The 18,330-nt window shown below is 40.4% G+C and overlaps 1 protein-coding gene across 5 annotated transcripts in view; it reads right to left on the bottom strand.

Moving 5' to 3' along the window:
- CELSR1 (cadherin EGF LAG seven-pass G-type receptor 1) overlaps window positions 1-18,330 on the bottom strand; it is a 169,736-nt gene that overhangs the window by 87,500 nt on the left and 63,906 nt on the right. For all 5 annotated transcript variants that reach the window (XM_064656258.1, XM_064656261.1, XM_064656260.1 and 2 more), the window contains exon 2: window positions 13,469-14,107. In XM_064656258.1, the coding sequence (XP_064512328.1) occupies window positions 13,469-14,107 (639 nt within the window). The remainder of the gene's footprint in view (window positions 1-13,468; window positions 14,108-18,330) is intronic.

Raw genomic sequence — 18,330 nt, 5'->3', positions numbered from 1 at the left:
GTTCTCAAGACGATATATGCATTGTCACTGGACCTCATACTCCTATGTAGTTTCCAGCAGGAACAGATCATAAACAAAAGCCACAACTAAGTCTCAAATACCTGTTTTCTCTTTCTTGTATATTTCTTAAGGATTAAAAATTCTCAGTCATTAAGTTTCCACTCCATCTGCACCAGATAACTCACCTTTCACCTTCCATCAATGAGGTCAGGAATGGTGTGAGCACCATTAAGTACTACCAAGATTTATCAGAAATATTGTGATTTTTTTTCCTTATAGCACCCTGAGGAGTAAGGAGCCAGAAGCCACAAAAAAAATTCTCATTTTAAGAAAACACTCCATTCTGAAGCTCACATTTTGATTTGAAAAAGAAAAGAGATAACATCACAATAAAATATTCTCCATTTAAGAAACACTCTATTTTGAAGTCTGCTTTATGATTTGGGAAAGAAAAGAGGTAACTCATGATTTTACAGCCCATGATTTGTGCCAATACCTCCAAAAATAGCCCCATCTGGTTGTTTTGCAGAACTGGGGTGCACGCTCAATGGCAAACTCATGAAGGGCCATCTCTGCATGAAATCTGAGCACTGGTCTCCTGCCTTAGGCCAGCAGGTAGAGGTGCACACAATGTGCCTCGTTTCTTGCTCCCCACACCAGACCTAATTACCCCTAGGCTTCTGAGGAAATGCTAAAGAAAAGCACTTTTTTGGAATTCTTTAGATATGGTGGAGGATGAGAAAAAAACCAGAATCACAGAATTGTTTCAGTTGGAAAGAACCTTTAGCATCCATGCTTTCAGCCTGCCACAGCTACTTAGCAACGAATTTTTCCCTATGGGGTCCAACAGGTAATTTTGTAATGTCTTAATCTTTACTCTTGGCTGACTTGACAACTGTCTCTAAGCTCTCTAAATTATTGAACCATTTGTTGTAATGTTCAGGGCCCTTGCAAGGCGTTATCTCCTTTGGCGTTTGATCTGTAAGGTAAAGCTTTAGAGACCTTTTTAGGTTCTGCCTCTCACCCAGGACTAAATACAGTACAAATCTACACAAGAGAAAAAAGAAATGCACCAAAATTTCCAGTTTATATTGAGCTCTCTGGATAAATTGTAAGACAATTTATCATAATGCAAATTGCACTGATTTGTGGTAAGATATAGTGATGAAGCAGTGCCCTTCAAAAAAAGCCTAAGCATTATCTCTGGATGTATTTATCAGAGGGATAACATTATTGTTGATGTCAAAGATAAAAATCAAACTAGATTATGCCATTGTGTCTGCAATTTGCATTATGTCTTACTTGGAATAAATCTCTTCCTAATAATCCCATCTTAAAACCAATGAGAAAGCTGGAGGTGTAAGAACAAAGCACACCTCTGCATAACACAGTTGCATTCATTTTCAGAGGAATATCCCTCCCTCCTTTCATTTTTAAGAGACACAATCACCCTCTACCTTTACTAGATATTGTATTTTGCTTTCTCTGCTCTCTATGCTCCTTGATTCCTCTCCAGGAGTGTTAATCGAGGAGGGACACACGGAGGAAACAGAAGGCTGGAGCAGCCACTGTGGCTGGCAGGACATGTTCCCTTCAGGACAGCCTTTGCAGGCCGGTTTGTATTTGCATTCCAAAACACCTGCAGGCACTTCAGCATGGGAACCAGCTGCCATGCTTAGTTCTCACCTCCTTCCATGGGCAGCAGTGAGATAGAAAAAGGGGACTCAGACTCAGTGTGCCTCTGCTCAGATGACAAAAAAGACTATTTCATACACTGAATTGCAATTTTTACTGGGTACCAAATGCCACCAGTGGCACCGTTAACTCCCCAAGGCTGTTGTTCCACAGGCTATTTTGGCCTCACGCTGGGCTTTTCAAAACATATTAAATGATTTATGTGAATGAGGAAAGCAAGCAAGGTGTGGTGGCTGTGGCAGGGCTGTGTCTGCAATAACATCTTTTACCAACAGAACTCAGGAGCTGGAAAACCAGACGTGCTTTCAGGCACCATCAGGCTTCCTACTCACATTCAGCCTGGTTTCCCTAAGCTGCTTTCCACAGAAAACACAAAAGGGTTGCAACTCTCAGTTTCCAAACTGGTAGGGAAGAGGAAAGCTCTAGCACTTATTTTTGAGCAAGTTAATATCTCAAAGCAGTTGAAAAAGGGAACACATCTGCAAATAACTGCCCTCAGAAAAAGGAAGAAAGATAAAGGCTGAAGAATAAGCAGAAAAGGAGATCAGCGTCTCCCTTTCAAGAGTGAACATTGCTGCTTTCTTTAGGAGAGTTCAGCCCTTATTTCAGTAAGATTCCACTTAATTTTCTCCATGTAGCTGTTACAGACATGGTGTTTCAGGTCACAAGAAGAGACAAAACACAGAAGAAGCCATCTGCCCTTGTCCCCAGCAGCCTGCTAGGACTGACTGCTCAAGCAGCTAACTCTGCACATCTCCATTACAGGAAGGCTGGTGAGAGCCTGTATTTTGTGTTTTCCACAAATCAGAAGTTTTCACAGGAAAATCTCACTCTCCCATTTTCTGTGTAATCCAACACTATGGTAAAAATGATGGCATTTAGAATCAGGCAGACCTCAAATCAAACCATGCCCCTTAACATCCTAGGTGGTCCCAGAAGCTCTGGTGGAAAGAAGCGTAATGGCCAATTAGTGAGAATAACTGAAGAGAAGCCATAAAATATTAATAATGCAACAGAAAACCATGCTTAAAGTAAATCTACTATTGTAATTACCTGTTGGGAAGCTAGGAGTTCAGAGCTCTGTATTTTCATTTTATATGAGAAATATTAGCTTAAAAGAAAGGTATACTTGAAAGCACTGTGTAACTGTCTTTACTGTGGATTGTAGTTCAGAGGGTTAGCATGATGGAGTAGGCAGTACTTGCAAAATTATCGGAGGCTTATCAAATTTCCATTGTTATACATTGAAGGAAAATTTTGAAAAAAACCCCCAAAAACGCCCTTTGCTTGTAAAATTAAAAGGATTAGGGTTAAAAAGATAATTTCACAATTTTATGTTTTGGTAGCCTCAAAAATATTTCATACACAGGTCGGGAACACAAACTGAAAACAAAAAGCAACTTAATCAGGGAAACTGACTTTTTGTTAATGAGTCCTGAAAAAGGAATTGTAATGTCACACACAACTAGCACAGAAAATATCAAAATTGATGTATTTTTCAAATCTACAGAATAGATGGAAGTTCAAAAGTTACTTTCTTAAAAAGTATTTTTAAATGGACTAAACAAAAATTAATCCAGCCAGCTTCCACATCTCATACTTAATTCTGCTTACGATAATTAAGTAGATTAAAATTCAGCCCTTTTATAAAATACTGTTCAATTTTAAAGTAACTTTAAATGATTACCATCTTGTTAGAGTTATTATACTTTATTGTATCACCTAGAATGTGTTTATTTATTAATATAAGACACTCATCTTCATGTTTCTTACAATATGCACATCAGTGTGCTGACCCTTTGAAGCTGAGTGGCCAGACTGTCTAATTAAAATATGTTTTTTAATTATACTATATGAAAATGCTGTATAAAAGGTCTCATATGCTTCACGAGGGGAATTTGGGAGACAGACTGAAGTAAAGTATCTTCATCTTGATTTTTAGAAACTGAAAATTGAGACTGGTGACTGCTCAGGACGCTGCGATTCAGGGGCACCGTACAGTGCTGGTCACAGAACAAAACCTGCCCCAGGAAGAGCAGGGCTGTGATGCAGGCACTGAACCATGATGCTCTAAACAAAAGAGCATTTGCAACAACAATGAAGTTGTGGTTCCCACCATGCTCTGCACAACTGTATTGCAGAACTGTAATTATCTTGATGTTCAAGGCCAAGTGCCTCAGTCTGGTGCTCAACTGTCGAAACTTTCAATCATCCTAACACAAAGAACAGAGACACAAGAAACTACTTTATGCTTTTTTCCTCCCTAATAGGATATCATCCTGATACCCTCATCTCTGCACCCAACCATCCTTCCTGATGCTTTCCTTTGTTTATCCACTGATGAAAATAAAAATGTTTAACTTGGGAATTATAAATATATATATAAACCAAATATGTTTTTCATAATTCAGTCTTACTCCTTTCCAGTTTTGTTTCCCAGTTTTTTATTTACAGCCAGGAGAAAATGAGCCTCATTACATCGGTTCTTGGAAGTTAAATTTCTTTTTTGTTTTGTAAGATCTAAAATATTTAATTCCAGATGTCCTGGAATTTCTTTGTTTTTGATCTTCTGCTCTGATCTGCTGTGAACACTGTGAGGGGCTTTCCAGAATATGAGGCATCCTGGAAAAAATACTATCTCATTATGATTTTATCTTCTGCACAAATAACTTAAAGGCAAGTTGTTGGGTTTTTATCCCCCTGTCTCTTCTCCTTTTTCCTTATCTGATTTGTTTTCAGTGAGAAAAAACAATACCACTTAAAGCATAGTCTAATATATGGGTTGTTTTGACATTTAGCAAGTGTATGTTTGGATTATGAGAATGCACTTGTGCAGCTTAAAGTTTAATCCAGCTAACCTTTTTGACATTAAATGACGAGGAAAAAAACCCCAAATCTTTTGTTACACAAGGCTCAACTTGGCTAAATTAATAAAACACAGTTGTAAACTATGGTCACAGAGAAATTTGCTGTTGTTTAATAACCTGCTATTTAAAATATTTTAATTAAAACAAACCTCCATGCATGTAGTTTCTCTCAGACCAATGTTCTGCAATGTTCACATTGTGGGAATCTAGCTATGTCAGTGAGGAGGGTTTTACATGTACCTATAAAATTACAATATCAAATACCTCCACTTTGTTTAATTACACTTCACTTTCCACGTTTTTTTTAGTTATACCAGTGATGATAAGCAAATGTGTTATAACAAAGATTTTCAAAAGGCCTGGGAGAATTGTGATTCCCATTCAGGTGTGGTAACAGAAATCCCACCAATATAAAACCAGGAGAACAAGTCAAGATACAAAAATCTGCTTACAACTGACAGAGTAGTATCATTCAAAAAGAAATATATGTACAACAGGTTAAAGATAATAAAAGAAATCTCACATATGCTAGAACAAAGGGAATCCTAAATTTAGCTCAGTCCGCTGTATACCAGGATGCCAAAAGGAAACCTGAGGAGCTCACTACATCTCTCTCTCCCATGGAACACCACTAACTGATAAACTCATATTCATAAGACTTCTCATGTCTGCAAGCCTTGACTTCATGTGGTACAGCCCAAAACCAAGAACCTGCCTCCTCTCCATACTGTAACGTGATCTCACAGACACCAAGGGTATTAGTAGCAAGTAGGTGTAAAAATATAACTGTAAGCATGGAACCATCCTGAATCAGGTTACTGCCCAAGTTATCTGGATACTGAATTTCAGCTACATGCTACTTTTCATTTTTTTTAATTTTAATTTTGATTTTGATTTTCAAATTATCAACATCGGGGACAGAAAGTGTAAAATCATCAGTGATAAACTCTTCAGGTAACAAATGAGGGGAGTGGCTAAATGCAGAGATGCAGCAGCCAGCCTCACAGCTGTCTTATGGAGAAGCAAAAGAAGATAAACTGTAATCAGTAAGGAGGATTTCCTAGATCCTGAACTGTTTGGAAGAGCTGAATTCATAAGTATATTGGAGACTAATTACTAAGGTAGCTTCTGAAGCCAGGGCTAACTGATTACATGGGTGTGTGATCTGCTGCTTGCTTCTACAAAGCACCCATCATGCCTCCACTGCAGGAGTACCTGGGAAGAACATGACTCTTGTCAAATAATTCTGAAACAAATTAAAAAGAACAAACACAACATTAAGTCTGTAGCTAGGTTTCCACATGACAGTAAAGGACTTTGATCAGTGCAAATATTTCTGTGGGCAAGGAGGATAAGACACGAGGCTCCAGAAGAGGCATTTGAATCCCCAGCACTTGCATAAGATCAGCTGAATCAAAGATCATCCCACATGCAGCATCTTGGGGTGAGGGGCAAGGGAGGGTTTGTATGTGATGGGAAAACTGCAGAACTTTAAACAGTACCTAATTTATGCACATCAGGATGAAGGTAATGTTATGAAACTCTTTGCCTGGGTTTAAGAAAAAGCATAGCAGATTGCTGTGAAGACTGTAGGCCATGTACTCCATTTGAGAACTAAACTGTCAACAAATATACCCCAGTAATCCAATTAGGAAAGGCTTTTTGCATCCTGACAAGTGAGCGTAGGTTGAAGATTAATTGAAGGACATATCCTTCAGATAAAAATCCAGCTATTGCAATGGCAGACCTCTTTAAGTGAGTCCTGTGAATCTGATATAAACTACAGATTTGCAACATTCATCTCCTGTGACTTGGTGACAGACATGGATGGGAATATAATCAACAGAAACATGACAATAATAGACTTCAGCATTTGTCTGAAATTTTTTACTGTTTTTATTGTTTCAGTTATCTTCTGGAGCAAGCAGTCATGCAGTTGTACTGGTCCAGCCCAGCAACATTTGGGTCCAGCCATAAGGCTGTGCTGTGCTGGCCCCATCCCTGCAAGCATTAACAGCAAGCCTTGCCTTAAAAGTAAGCAAGGACCTGTTTTAATATGCACAGTAAATCTGAGAGTTAAACACAGCAGCTGAGTGGGCATGCAGACTTCTGCTGAGAATCCATGTCAGGAAAGACATGTCTTTCACAGGGATCTCCCCCATGTTTCCAGCCATGGGCAGCCCAGGAATGGCCCTTCCTCAGCCGCTCTAGACTTGCCACCAACTGCTTCTATGTGACCTGGAAGAGATGAAGATGCTGTGCCTCAGCTTCCCATCTCTCTGGTGAAGGGGACAGCACCCCCTTGCTCAAAGTGGTGACTCAAACCTGTTAGCAACTTCTACAGAGTCCACAGCAGTCCTTAGATTTGAAGTGTTTTGTACAGGTACAGCTTGCAATGATCAGACATCACCATTCTCTGACAACATATATATGGACTCAAAAGCAAGAATTTTGCCAGGTAATACCTCTTAATCTAAATATCCAAAAATAATACCTATTTTCAGGAACTCAAGACAAAAAATGGACGTGGTTCTAAAAGGAGAGAAAGGAAAGTATATACCACAGTTGACTGCTGTGCTCTTTAAATGCAGCACGCACTGCCCAATAGCCAATGGAAGACTTATTATCCATGGCTAATTGCAATGAAAAGGTTGTATGGGTTCCCTATATGTATAGACATGAAGTCAGCTCATGAGATGACATCTGGGGATCATTGCTCTTTGGTGTGGAAACTTCAAAGCACAGAGAGTAAGATTTATGAGACACAACATCTCACAGTACATAGCTGACTGGTAAAGTTCATAAAAAGAGAAACTCTTATAATGGCCTGGGTTGGAAGGGACCTTAAAGGTCATCTAGTTTCAACCCTCCTGCCGTGGACAGAGACACTTTTCACTAGACCTGGTTGCTCAAAGCCCCATCCAATCTGGCCTTAAACATTTCCAGGGATGGGGCATCCACAGCTTTTCCAGGCAATCAATTTCAGTGTCTCATCACACTCACAATAAAGAATGTCTTCCTAACATCTAATCTAAACCTACCTTCTTTCATTTTGAAACCATTTCCCCTTGTCCTATCTCTATATGTCCTCTTAAACAGTCTCTCTCTACCTTTCTTGTAGGCTCCCTTCAGGTACTGGAAGGCTGCAATTTGGCCACTCTGAAGCCTTCTCTTCTCCAGGATGAACAACGCAAATTCTCTCAGCCTTTCCTCGTATGATAGGTGCTCCATCCCTGTAATTGTTTTGGTGACCTTCCTCTGGACTTGCTCCAACAGGTTGATGTCCTTCCTGGCTTGGAACCTCAGAGCTGGATGCAGTGCTCCAGGTGGGGTCTCACCAGAGCAGAGCAGAGGGGCAGAATCCTCTTCCTCACACTGCTGGTCACCCTTCTTTTGATGCAGCCCAGTCTGGCTTTTTGGGCTGCAGGTGCACATTACTGGGTCATGTCCAGCCTCTCATCCACCAGCACCCCCAAGTCTTCTTGGCGAGGCTGCTCTTGATCTGTCCATCCCCCAGCCTGTATTGATACCAGGGGTTGTCCTGACCCAGGTGCAGCACCTTGGACTTGGTCTTATTAAACCTCATAAGATTCCCACCGGCCCATTTCTCAAGTTTGTCCAGGTCCCTCTGATGGCATCCTGTCCTTCAGGTGTGTCAACCACACCACTCAGCTTAGTGTCATCTGCAAACGTGTGAAGGGTGCACTCGATCCCCTTGTCTATGTCATTGGTGAAGATATTAAATAACACTAATGATACCTCCAATGCTGTACAGACCTTCACTGGGATGCAACCACCCTCCACAAGCTTTCTCTCAGTAATGCCATACAGAAACTGCAAGGTAAGGCAACCAGGTATTCTCCTCTGAGCCACTGAGAAACAACAAAAGTTAATAAAAGATTGATAGTCAGCACTCTTCTACTTCTTCTGCACCCAAAATCAGCAGAAAAGCTTCATTAAAAAATGTTAAGAGTTTAAATTCTGGAAATACTGCAAATCACCCAGCACCCTAATAACTGTAACTATATTTAAACCCTTGAAACCAAATATACATTTTTTTAGAGAATTAGACCTTGCCTAGGTTTCATCTCTTTATTATATAAAAGCATCTGGAATCCAGTAGCATAACTTTGAAGACCTAGACTAAAGGACACTGTTAAGGCAGCAGTGATACAAAACATTTCAGAACCTTCACTGTGTTGCCTTAACATTTGAATGAGATATCACTCATGACCCATGAAGCTGTCACATGCCATGGACAACGTCCTTACATTCATGGGAATGTTTGTGAACGACAAAACTCCTTATTTGGTGTTTTGTATTAAAGACAAACTTGGTCACAGCAGCTTGAAAGTGCTGGCAAAGCCCCACAGCCCTGTAAGGATAACTTTTGTTCAGCCTTGCTGTCACAAAACCGTGGCCTTTCATAAGCTAAACAAGGAGTTAAAGATACAGTAAGGTACCTGTAGGAATCAAATTTAGATCTGCTGTACAGGATTTGGCTGTTACACACCTGTGATCCCACTGCTTCAGAGGAGTTGCAGAAGTGCAACTGAGAGTGGAATTTCAGACTTTCTTGCCCAAGATAAAATACTCATTATGACTACCCTGGCTGCCAGACTTCTCTACTTGAAAGCTGAAATTCCCCCAAATAAATCTCTCTGGCCTGAAAAATGAGAATCTGGTATCAGACCGAGCTGGGAAATCACTATCTGAAGAATGGATATAAGTAAAGATAACACAGAAGCATATCTTCACATGTACTGCTATGCTGTATGTTTGCAAGAGCCAAACACTGAGCATTTACTAAGCAATATTAATAGGAACTTCTGGCACGATGCTATGAAACCAGCTATAATTACCTTCTCATGACACAAAGTCAGAATTCACAGAAGCCACATTAGATGTCATGATTCCTCATGTCAATATGGTATCACAGATACAAATTAGGAGGAAAAAAAGTATAACACATAAAAGATCTCTAATTGCTGTATTTGATTACTAGAAGATTTACAACCACTTAAGATTTCTCCCCTCTCTGAAGTGAAATCCAAGGAGAGGTGCAGAGGATATGGGAAATTCTCCGATGATCTTTTTCCCCCTACAAACTACTCCTTGCTAGGGGTTATGTAGCAAAGGAGGCAGAGACAATGTGATATGAGAACAGAGGAGAACTGTGGGAACATTAAATCTCTTCCTTATTTCAGGGGTTGTTGGCTTTTTTTTGTTTGTTTTTTTTTTTTTTGCATTAGAGTGCTTTTATTCTGTGTCAGTTAAATTTTACTCTTTGGGAGCATGTCCATAGAGGAGAGTAGTCTTGGTGCCTGCTGAGCAGAAGGACTGAGGGCATAGTGATGCAGGAGGACCAAGCAATGGAAGGAGGCACCCAGGTCAGGGCAGGAATTGTGGGAATTCATACCCAAGAAGGTGGTGACTTATGGCCACAGTGGTCACATAGGCATCAGGATGGGGCTGGAAGTACACTTCATTCAGGAACTGCTGTGGCATCCATGCCTCCAAAACTGGTGTGGATGACATGATGCATTTACTCTTCATGGGGTTGCCCTCTGGGCAGTACAGACAATTCCACCTCTGTCCAAGCCTTCACCTATAGCTCACCTCAGCTGCTTCTGCAGCACTCAAAGGTACATGAAATAAAGCTAGAAAAAATACATAGGCTTTACACAGTTCATTATATTTGTTTGGTTAACTTAAATGACATCCTTTAACCCTTTAGCTATGCACACAGCTCTCTGCCACCAATGGCACGACTGTGTGTACAATATTTATTTCTCTACACTTTTTTTTATATAAAGAAAAGAAGTTCAAGGGGTTGCTAGTCTGAAAAAATACGATTAAAAATATATGTACTTCTTCACTCACCTCCTTACATCACAGGAAGTGAAGTTAATTCCAAATCACCCTAACCTAGCCAGTAATCAGGTTTCAGAAATACCTTGTAGAAGCTCAGTTTACCTCTGTGCCCGTAACAGAAGACTCCTGAAGACAGAGAAACTTTCATCATGTATAAATGACTAACAATTACATCAAAACAAATGGAGTGCTTCAAAGCAGGGTGGAAAAATGGGGGGAAATTCCACTCTATTAAGACAGGACAAAATTATCTTCTAGAGGAAATAAATGCTATATTTTTAGCAGGTCACCAGTCAGATAGATTCAGTACAGGGTTATGATTGTGTAGTGATTCCTCATTGAATTACAGCCTATCTCCCCAGATAGATGACAGATCTTAGTATTTTCTTATAATTATTTTTCTACGTAGGCTCTTAATTGGGAAATGGAAACCTGAGAGCTCCCAGAGAAGGACGCATGTCTTTCATTATTACCATTCATATTTCATGTTTTACAATTAATTCAAAGATTCGTAAGTACTTTATACTGAGATGTTACTGCACTGAGTTAGTACCATGATAACATTTCAGTAATACCAGAAGGTTCCAACCTTCAGACTTAGTAACTTTCTGCTCATTCCAACTAATGATCACTGCATTTCATGAACCAATATACATTGCTGCTATTGAAGCCAACCTGTGCTATTTACATATCAAATAGACATAAAATCTGGATTGCTGTAAACAATATATTTACAAACAAGCTGAAAACACAGTATTATCATTAATAAACTGGACTTGAAAATGGATATGAACATATTTAAAGAAAGGATTAAAATCATAGGCAAAATAATAATTCTTAAAAGAGATTGGGACAAAATTCAATAATACATCTTCATAAAATATTTCTAGTAGTTGACTACTTGTTGATAACATTTTCAGTCTTGTTCTGTAAAGTGGATGAAAATCAACCAAAATGGCCACTGTACGTGAGTAAATGTGTCAGGTTTGACAGGCAAAACATTGTCATGCAACATGGAACCTAAAGGCACTAATGTAACATAAACCAATCATAGAGCAGATACGAAATTTCTACTGTATTCATTCAGCAATAAAACAGAAATATTCAATAATGTTTGTATCAATTTATGGGAAAAGGTTCCAGAGCCCTCTTGATCATAGCCGGCTGTGTTTTTCCCTTCCCAACATGAATGTGATAAAACTGTCCTTCCAAAGAAGAAGGTGTTTCACTGAAGTGCAGTTAACTCTGAAACCTAAAGACAGGAAAGGTATAAACTCGCTCCTTAACTTCTGATCACTTTTAATATCCTGGCAGCAGGATAGTTAATTTTTAACTCAACAACTATGCACTGAAAACACAGTTGCAGATCAAATCTTTCTTTGTATATGAATATTATGGTGCTTCTCTTATAAATATATACTGTGTCTGTTCTGACTACAGCATTAAGTATTAAACATGTTCATCAATTATTAATACAAGCTTATTCTCTTTCATTTTGAAAGTATATTTAGCCTTTTTTCTGAAGATTTCTAGCAAGAGACTTTCAAAATGTGGTGGAATGCATGTCATTCCAAAACCTCGGACATGGATGAATTAACTCCATTTATATGCATATCTTTGTTTAATGAAACTTCCTACTTCTAAGCATTCCTATTTACAGCATAATATTATGTAAACATTTTTAATGAAATCAACTGATCATAAAATCTATTTTGTGATGCCCGATATTGTATGTATTGTATATTAATGGATAATGGACTTTATAACGTATTGGACTGTGGAAGTCATTCATGAGCAGCCTGGCAGGAAAATTACTCCTCAACAAACACCAAATATCCCAACCATCTCACAGCTCTACTCAGAGTTTCTCCCACTGGACAAAAAATTTGTCTGCATCTTCTTAGGAAGGTCCTGCTGCCCTAAGCTCTGCACATATTTCAGGGAGTATCTCCTGTCCCCCTTCCTGGGGAAAGCCCAGTTCCCATTCCGCCATGTCTCTTCTCCCACAGTCACAATTTTGATTACAGTCCTGAGAAAAAAGCCACAGAAAGTGAAGGAAAACCCTTCCACCTGGAGGGCTGGATCCACATCATCTAGATTTTTTTTTTCCATTGAGACTTAAATAATTTATGGTTTCAATTTTTTATAACTTCAGCAGTGAGATGCAGTGTTGGGAACCAGCCCCCCTCTGCTTCACCCCTTGTTTGCAGGGGTCACAGTAGACATTGCTGAGCTGTCAGCGTAAATTACAGCCAGCAGCACGTCAGTGCAGAATGCTTAAATGCACGTGTAATTTACATAAATAACCCCACTGACTTTACTGAAGCAGCAGAAAACATGCAGCTAATATTCTTTCGTAATTTCTCAGGAGTATCTGAGAAGCAGCACTTTGATCTTTATTAGCTGTCAAGTCCACGATGAGGCAAAGTACATTCCTCAGCAGGCTGCTGGAGACAGGCCTGGAAGCACCTCCGTCCTTCTGGAGTTTTATCTGGACATTTACAAACCAGACCTGACTTGCAGTATTTCCCTAAGTGTGTGTTATTGCAGCTTTTTGGGAACAAGATCAATCCTAATGCTCTATGCTGGCTGATGACCAAGGGTTGAGGACCTCCTACAGAGGCTGTGCACCCCAACTATATCCTGGTATGTGGGGACTGCAGAGGGGCCTTGAAGGCATGTAAGACCAGGAGCCAGGGGATGTGTCCCATCTTTTTCCTTCCAGACAGAAGAAATAAATTTTCATAACACATTTTGAGCAGAAATTCAAAAAGTGCAAATCACTTCAGCAGCTGGCAGTCCCTCTGCGTGACCTGGAGCAAGGCACAGTTCCTACCACCATGCACACACAGAGATATGGGACGTACCCTAAGTGATGCGTGACACTCACAAGCCTTCTCCTGACTAGAAGGCAATGCCAGGAGTTTTTCTCCCTTTGACTAAGAATGTCAGCAATTTCAGCTTGACACAGAGCTGGCCTGGATGATGGTCTAACATATAAATCATGGGTCAAAGATAAGATAAATACATACCAGTGTAGTCCTCATAGCATTCACAAGTGTAGCCCCCTTCTCGGCTTCGACAAAGCCCATTGCTCCCGCAAGGGTTGGAGTAGCAGAGGTCAATTTCCGTCTCACAGTAGTCCCCTGTGAAGCCCGGGGGGCATCGGCACCGCAGCCCGTTGATGGGGTGGATGGGGCGGAACAGGACAGTGTTGGAGCTGATGAACGGGGCTGAGCTGTCAAACTTCAGGACAGAGACACACTTCATGTAATTCTCACAGGGCTCGCGCAGGCAGATGTTGTCGTCGAAGGGCAGCACCCTCTGCGTGGAAATCATGGTCAGCAGGGTCCTGTTGAGGTAGATCTGCTCCTGCAGGTCCTCAGAGGGGAAGAACTTGTTTCGAATGCCACCAGGGAGCAAGGCTGAGAAAGTCACATTTAGGATATTGGAGCTGACGTCCGTGTCATTTTGGATATTGAAAACAAAGATGCCGTCCTTGGCAGTGGAGAGCACAGTTGCCACCCCCTCCACAAACAGGGACAGGAGTGGAGAAAGGAACCTCTCCTGGGACATGTTCTCCAGCCGCACCGTGATGCTGTTGGTGAGCATGTCATCTGTGATGATGGTGACACGCAGAGTGCAGACCGCTGTGACACTGTGGACACCATCTGAAGGGAAGAGAAAAAGATAACAGTGATGTCAGAGAGCAGGCTTAAACCTATGGACAAGGAGGCTCCCACGATCTCCTGAAAATAAAACAGACCTGCAAGGCAGTTCAGGGAACTAGGATGGGAGAGGGAAATGTATTTGCCTTCTGCAGTGATTACCAATGTCTTTACTCAGGAAAACAAAATTAAACCTCTTAAGGATTGCAACTCAAAGGATCCAAGACATCTTGAAGAGGCCAGAACATTTGGAGAAGATCCCAGGCAAACAAGTAGCAAGGACTAGTGAGGAAACAGTCTGAGAGCCCCATGTGGCCAAGGGGAAGCCAAGAGGAAGGGGCCTTTCATGATAGTGACTGCTACTCTACAACTGGTGCTGGGAAACTGTCACTTTTTACAGCACAATACCAAAATTATCTTCTCCAGGTGTGGTCTCAGGCTTAAGGAGCCAGAACTATGCACAGACAGAGAATTGTGATCAGAGCTTCAGATACAAGTCATCTAAGGAAACAAGTCGTCACATTTGAACACCAGAACTTCTTCATTCTTCACACCTAGTTTCTTCAAAATATTTTATGAATATCAGGAAAAAAAAATTAAATAAAATATGCCTGCAGTGAAAAGCAGGCATTTAAAAACTCTTCCATTGCTTTAAAGCATTTCTGATATTGCTGTGGCTGTTCTGCAATAAAACCCCTAATTATATAAATATAGCACTAATACATACACTGGACTGAGAGATGCTGCTGTAAAATCTTAGTACACCCTGAGGCTTACAGTAGTGCTGTAATGTATAAAGTCTAGAGCATTCTATCATTACAGAACATAATTGTGACACAGCGAGTGCTAGAATTAACTTGAATTAAGTTCAATGCGAGCATGGAATGGGAAGTTGCATCATCACTGAAATCAAACCACTTAGTTTAAATCTGTCTCCTTACTAACATTAAGGACTCATTAAAATACAGATCGCATTACAGAAAATTGGTTAGTATTAGAGCAGCGTCTAGAAATCCCAGGAGAGATCTAGACTGGCTTCTCATAGGAATTGTTCCTTCTGGAAGACCTCACTGTGTAAATAAACAATCAGAAATGAGGATGAGTTCATCTCATGAGAGAGATAAATTGGTTTGAGTGGCCAGTATCAGTCCCACAGTGGGGTTAAGAACCGAATCTAGTTCCCCTAGGTCCCAGCTCAGTGCCATAGTCTTATCCCGAAGTATCCCTGAAATAATCATTACACAAGTAAGCTCCTATTACATTTATTTCAATTCAACTACAAGATTCATGCAGAAACGGATTTTTAATCACATCAATGTAAAGTTGCAGCAGGAACTGCATTTGAATCAATCTAAAGCCATTATGAGATCAAAAATGTAATAGCATAGACTGCTAAAGGTCATTTTGCTAAGGTTTCTTATTTTGAAGTGTGAGTTTATGACCCATTATCATCATGCAGAAACAGAACAGAAAAATAAGAATGGTTTCTTTCGTATTCACTGTCACCACTTCACCTCAAGAGATGTTTTGTTTTAAAAAGAAATGTATTGTTGGAAGATTTTTCCTCCAGAATTACAGTAGCAATATTGTAAATTACATTAACCAAACAGCTTTTGACTCCCTCCTCCTGATCAGGTTGTCTGTAAAAGCTCAGCTTTTACAACTGACTTTTTTCCACAATGAAGCAGCTTTGAGGCAAATAGAAAAATCTTTTCTCTTGTGTGCTACTTTAACTACTGCCTGGTTAAAGCCAGTCAGGAGAGGTCATTGTTTGGGGTGATCCATCTGACTTCTCCCAGGTAACAAGTGAGAAGACGAGGAAATGGCCTCAGGCTGAGCCAGGGGAGGCTTAAACTGGGCATTAGTAAAAATTTCTTCACCATAAGGGTGGTCCGGCATTGGAACAGGCTGCCCAGGGAAGTAGTAGAGTCACCTTCATATTTAAAAGATGTGCAGACATGGCCCTTAGGGACATGATTTAGTGGTGGACTTGGCAGTGCTGGGATAACGATTGGACTTGATGATCTTAACAGTCTTTTCCAAAGTAAACAATTTTATGATTCTATGTTCCCCTCACAGAAGCTCACGCACCAGCTTTCACTTTCTCCCAAGTTTGCAGAAATCTTTATCTTCTCTTCTTCAGACTCATTTTAGAAATGTGTAGTCTCAGCCTCCATCAAGACCCAAAGCAACCTCTAAAAATGATCCGTAGCCACAATCCTCATTGCAACCTCCTCCTGCATGCTATGTGGATTTCTGGCCAACAGACAACACAGGACACCAGTATTTTCATAAATGACATCCTCAGACTAGTTTGCCCACCTCTGTCAATTGCACAGCTCATTCCCCCAAAGGCCAGAAGCAGAACAAACTATTTAATTTTTTTTTTTAGTAAGCAATTGACATTTGCCTGTCTGTCCCATAGGGTGCCTGAACTATTTTGCTATTTGTTGCACAATACACCACAGAAGTTCTCTCATACCAGCAAGAATTCTGGACAATGGGTCTTTTTTTAAAGCAAACACTATGATCTATAGTCCATGGTATGTATAGTAAGAAGACAAAATACGATCCACTGTTGGACAACGCACTAGAGTCTACAAACTGTCATAATCAATATCAACTGTCACAATATGCGAGAGCTTCCCAGCATTCACAACAGCTATTCTGACACAGTTAATAAATCACTGGAAAAAGCCTGGTGTCAGATACCACACAACCTCCTTGTTCAACAGGCAGGACAAAAGAAAACTGGGCACAGACGTATAGCTGCAAAACGAAGTTGTGTTTTAAAAGCCAGTTCGGCTTTGTGCAGCCCTGTTCAGAGCATTAAAATAAAAAGAGAGTAAAAAGGAGCTGAGCATGTGTACTATAGGCAACAAAAGAACAGCGCAGCTATACAGCCGGCTGGACAAGCGCCTCTTTCACATCACCAGCAACGCTGAGAGCAGCATCACGGGATCTGATCATCTATTCATTCAGAAACTCAAGGAAAGTTGAAACAATCTGTGGTTTTATGGGACCAACTTAGTATCTATTCTACTTTCAACAGACAACATTCGCTTTGAGGGCTGGAACAAGTGCAATAAAGAAAGTGGAATTTTTTGTCTTTACTGGGAATTGAATTAAGCCTTAAGTACCCAATAATGTATGTGTTTGGAAATTTACAAGTGAAATATTCCATGATTGTTTAAAATGTTTACTGCCGGAAAAGTCAGAAAAATAACACTAAGAAGTACTATTCCATGGAGTGGTACTACCTCATGGCCTCCACTGTCTGAGATGCCTACCATATGCAGCTACCCAATATACATGCACAACCAATCTGTTGTTCTGCTAAACAGGCTCTAACAATCTGAGTTTTCAGAGGTCTTATGATACAGCTTTAAAAAGGCCCTACCATTGTTTTGGCAGGTACAAGATGGTTTCAGTTAGGGGTGTGAAACACCCTTCAAGCATGCTACTCAGGAGAAACTCTGGCTACACTTTACTCTTTGGAGTAGACCTTCACACAGATGAATGCACATATACACAAGGCTTGGCTGTCACCAGTTCTCACAGACATCATCTGCTGGGCTTCAGCAAACTGGCTGGATGCAAGAATCTTCCTGAAGGAGTTCTAAACACTCAGATCATATTGGCAGATGGGATGTGCAGGCATCTTGCTAAGAGTGATTTGAGCAGACAGCCTTGATCTTAGCAGCCCAAGCCACCTGAGAAAAGGGAAACACAGGACAGAACAAGGAGAAAGACAGGATTCAACCAGTCCTTTTTATGGGCTAGGCTCCTAAGCCCTTGTACCAACAGCTTTTGTCAATTTGTCCTTGAGTTTTTCTTCCATTAGACGGGGATATTGGCACTCACATGTACACTGTGAAGCAGTGGGTGCAGACAATGAAATGCTAAGACACTAGGGTAATGAAGGCAACATAATGTCTTAAAGAAATCATAAAAGGTTCTTTTAAAAGCTGTTGCAGCCAGGTTTATGAAAAACAAGGTGGAAAGATGAAAATAAGACTCTTAAAGTCTCACAGACCAGTAAACAAAGACTATTCTGGACAGCCAGGTGACTACACCAAAAATGTTTTAATCACAAATGTGGTCCCTGCACCCTGAGTTTTTATCCTGGAAATATTATTTTATGTATACTTTCCACAAAAGGAATCTCCAGAAGGTGGAAATCAAAGCAGACTGTTGTCTTTTGTGTTACTGTCATTGCTGAATAC

The sequence above is a fragment of the Pseudopipra pipra genome, chromosome 5 (assembly GCF_036250125.1).
Source record: "Pseudopipra pipra isolate bDixPip1 chromosome 5, bDixPip1.hap1, whole genome shotgun sequence".
NCBI classification, from domain to species: Eukaryota; Metazoa; Chordata; class Aves; order Passeriformes; family Pipridae; genus Pseudopipra; species Pseudopipra pipra.
Note: the sequence above shows the minus strand (reverse complement) of the source record. Positions and strands in the feature narration are given on the sequence as shown.